Source organism: Glycine max, chromosome 9 (assembly GCF_000004515.6).
Source record: "Glycine max cultivar Williams 82 chromosome 9, Glycine_max_v4.0, whole genome shotgun sequence".
Taxonomy (NCBI): Eukaryota; Viridiplantae; Streptophyta; class Magnoliopsida; order Fabales; family Fabaceae; genus Glycine; species Glycine max.
The window spans coordinates 49,747,663-49,752,066 of NC_038245.2; the positions used below are offsets into that span (position 1 = coordinate 49,747,663).

The 4,404-nt window shown below is 34.3% G+C and overlaps 1 protein-coding gene across 1 annotated transcript; it reads right to left on the reverse strand.

The window, feature by feature from the left end:
- Positions 1–1,251: 1,251 nt before the first annotated feature.
- On the reverse strand, positions 1,252–3,691 carry LOC100775566 (PAN domain-containing protein At5g03700). The gene is made up of 2 exons (XM_003533621.5): positions 2,961–3,691; positions 1,252–2,497 (listed from the first exon to the last, which is right to left on the reverse strand). The coding sequence occupies exons 1-2, from the start codon at positions 3,372–3,374 to the stop codon at positions 1,496–1,498; spliced, it is 1,416 nt and encodes a 471-aa protein (XP_003533669.2). The 5' UTR covers positions 3,375–3,691; the 3' UTR covers positions 1,252–1,495.
- Between the last annotated feature and the right edge of the window lie 713 nt (positions 3,692–4,404).

The window sequence follows — 4,404 nt, forward strand, 5'->3', positions numbered from 1 at the left end:
ATGATTCTTCCATTCTAGACATCTCTAATGGCCCCTTGTCTAGTTGAATGTACAGAACCATAGAGTAAGCACTGAAGTGATCTTAGTAGATAGAGTTTACTATACTGTCAATACACACCTTAGAGGTATGCAAAAATGAGTAAACTAAATGAACTAGCGTTTAATTATCACATAACATAAGACTTAAACCATTAGTAAGAGATATTAATATAAGACCTGCTCTTATTATGCATCAACCAATCAGTTTTTTACCATAACAGGCAGATTTTGCGAAGCTAATAATAATAAAATGTGTCACATGCTAAGTGATTCTACAAAACATATGCCACTGTACAACTTCATGCATGAATTGTGTCCGACATTTTTATTTGAACCATACTACTCACATTATCTCTTCAACGTTATAAATAGGTGAGTAAAAATCATTGAAATTATGTTAGGTGAGGATTTATGCGCTTTTCATTGTAGCTTCAGTCCTTCAATGTAGCCTGATTCTTAAATTTCTGAAATGGTAATTCTAATTGTAACCATCATGGGTTATGCAATGGTGGAAGTATTAAATTTCCTTGATCCAATGACCATAGCAGTTCCCTGAAAAGCTTAATCTCATATGATTATGTTCTCTTTGAATTATGACTAACAACACCAGTTCTTGCAAGACATTTGAACAACCTCATGACTTTTATGAGATACCCCTATGGAAATTTAGAAAAACCTTGCATGGGGCACCTTTAGAAGTAACTATTTAATAAATCCCATGGGACAGGTAATTAATTGAAATCCAAAAATATCAAACGTTTACTACAATTGTTAGTACCATATCAATGAGACATTAATGAGCAAGACGAGTGCATTCCTGTTTAAAAGATTAGTGGCTATAATAATACATGTTTTGCTTTCCTATGAAGCAACACTGAGAGAATTACCTTTTCAGTAAATAAAAAATAAAAAATCAGCCTTCTGTCCTTTGCAACATATGAAAGAACAGAATGGGTCCAAATCATCAACTTCCAATTTGAGATGAAAAACAAACAAGGGAGATTTTCTCATATCTCAATTCTCAACCTAGCAGATGCCTGCGCTTAATACTATTCTCTATGATCTTTGATTGCGTAGTACTATTATTATCTTTTGTAGATGAAATTAATTACTAAGTTTAATAACCACAAGATAATTAAATGATGCGCAGTCAGAAAATCCACTGTCATGATTCAAGAAGAAACCAAACATGTATACGTTGGACTTTGGAAATTGAGGTTTCAAAAGTTCACATTTTTATTAGCATCATTGAAAAACAAATTTTCTATATGCTGCAAATATGCAGCATTTTGTCCTCCTCATAAAAAAAATCAATCTACTTGAATGATCTATGATGATTCTCCTGAAATCAACAAAAATTGTGTTTACATGTTTCAATGAATGATTTCTATATTATTATTTTTTTTCACATATGAACTCAGAAGTTAAACCTGGTCCAGGCTTTTTCCTAAACTGCTCATGTATTGCCGGCTCGAGAATGTAAGCTATGACTTCTCCTTTTAACCAACCAATATCCAAACCCTCCAACAAGAAGTAGAATAATGAGTCCATCAACCCCTCCAGCCACAATCAACACCCATCTTTTAACATTATGCCTCTCATGGTTTTTAATAGTTCCCTTTGGGACCTTAACCATGTAACTAAATCCTGTGCCTTTTTTTACCTGTTTGAGACCCAGCACTAGTCTGTAAATATAACATTCTGCCTCATCTGTGCTTGCATTCCCAAAATACAAAGCAGCAGCACATTTACAGTCCTGTAAGCACAAACTCTCACATGTTTTTTTGCTAATATTTACCACCCTAGTAACATTTTTAAGCACACTACTTATATTATCTATTTCTAGCATTTCCGCCTCTTTACCATTGCAAAACCCTCCTGTGATTCCTCCACTGCAATCAGCACCACCTTTGTTTTCATTTGCCAAAAGCTGAATACATGAACAAGAATTGGAGAATGTGCATATCCCATAAGGCCTACAAGAAATTGGAAGATCACATGTGCTGTTAAGAGCTTGAAAAGAGGCCTCAAACTTTCCTTTCTCGGGTGAATAGTGATAAAGGCCAAGGTTTCCTGTTTCATTATTCAGTGCTAGAAATCTTAGTGGATGAATCCCCTCCGATGGAATTTGTGCTATTTTCTTGTATTTGACATCAAACAACAACAACCCTCTTGAACTCAGCTTAATATATGTAATACTTCTGTTCATGGTAGGCTGAAACCCCCAGTAAGAATACCTCAACTTACCATAGTTCAAGTACAATGCAACCTTCTTGTCCTCGATTTCAAAAGAGAAGTAGAACAAACTTGAGTTGCTTTGGGAAGATGTCAAGCGAGTTGCCACATCAAGTTGCTGACCCCTAAGCATCACATTCGTCGCGAAATTGAAACTCTGCCACTTTATATTGTTCAGTGCATCTACAAGCACCAGATTGCCTGTCCTCTGTATCTCCAATCTCTGATTCAAATTGATTCAATGCAGCAAAGCAAATCATCTATTAGAATCTAAGCAATTCAGCTTAGTTGACTATGAACAATAGGGATACAGTTTTTTCTTTGTTTACATTAAGTCCCAAAAATTTCAAACCAATCGATGGAAATTTTTCACTGATCATTTTCCAGAGTTTTAAAAAAAGTAAATAGTATATGCATTGACAGTAGAAAAGATTTTTACATTATTATTCAATCACAAAACACCATGTATAATAAATTTGTTGACTTTTATATTAACGACATTCCTGATCGGTAATACATAGAAATTGAACTCAGAGAATATTAAGTCACTCGTTTATTTATTTATTTATTTGTCAGAATTATGTGAATTGATAATTATGCAAATACCATTTTCCAATTACTACATCTATGCATAGCAAAGGTAACACTCAACTAACACTATTGGTATGTAAAGTGTCAGTTTTTACCTTCACACCTTGTCCAGAAGTCCCAGTCTTCCATCCCACTCTTTCTTTTGGACCTTTCAGCCTTAAATCTCCATCCATGGTAAGTTCTAGCAAGCATTTCTCAGTTATGTAAAACCTGGAGTAATGGCCAGAATCCCACACCTTCACATCCCCAAGGAAAACTTCCAATGAGCATGAGTATTTCCCATTGATGGCCTCAATGCTCAATGCCACTCTGAAATTTGGTGCAGTCTGATTGGTCTCCACAAGAAAAGCCCTCCCTTTAAAATTCACTTCATACTCCACAGGAACTGCCACCATGAGTTGGTAGCCAGCACCAACACCAGACTCAGAAAAGCCATAATTGAACAAGAGAACAAGGAGGAGGAAAAGGAAAGGGAAAAGCCTCATGAGTGGCAGCAACAACAACAACATCAAGTTTTGGTTTTTCACTTTTGAAAATAGTTTTTGATTGTTTTGGGAGGTGGGTTCGGAGTGTAGTGGTGTGTTGAGGCCAGAATTGATGAGAACAAGTGAAGGAAAATAAGGTAAGCATGATCACAGAAACTCTGCAAGACCCACCTCACACCTCCCACTCCCAAAAAGGATTTGAGCTTTCATACTGCTCCTTGCCTTAAAGAATTAGTACAAATGAATCCACCATGTGGTGTGGGTTGCTGATTACAAAAAATTGTTGGTTTTCTATTCTATTCTCTTCCACAAATTGTTCTCCACCTTTATGGAGTTTAAAAAAAAATACAAAGTAACGCACCACTTAGATGGCTGGACACATACTCTCCCATGTGAGAGTTTTTAAAGTGTGTTGAGTTGCGAGTAAATTTTCAATAAACATGTTATTAATGTATAATAATATTTATTAATTTTGTTAATAATTAATATTTATCAAAAAAAAGATTGATTATCTTTAGTAGACTTTTTTTAATTAAGTTTTTTTTCATTGCATCTAAAACTTCAGTTAAAGAAATTAAATCTGATAGTACACATATATTGGTTGGATTGTAAGTAAAAGATGTGTCCCATTTAAACATTTTCTAGTTTTTTACGTTGAAAGATGTGTATTTCTTAACATAAAAAGAATTGGGCATTTATGAGTCTATACTAGTCAGTAGTTAGTCAAACCTAATTAATAAATTAATTAAAATAATAAATACTGTAGTAAATATTAGGGTTTACTTGTGAAAAAAAAAACATTTAGAAGTTTAATACTATCATAAATGAGGGTTGAAAATCTTTATGAAGTTTTTCATTTTTTTTTTCTTTTGAAGATGCTTTATAAATTTAAGCTCATTAAATATGGTATGCAAATAAGATTAGTTGGCATTCATATGGGGTTGAGTTTTTGCATCAAATAAGGGGTTTTGTAACTGAAGTGCTGTGATTGTGAGTGGGTTACGTTTGAAGGTTGAATTGACTTTGAGCATGCGTGACCGATGTGGGGCCCTAC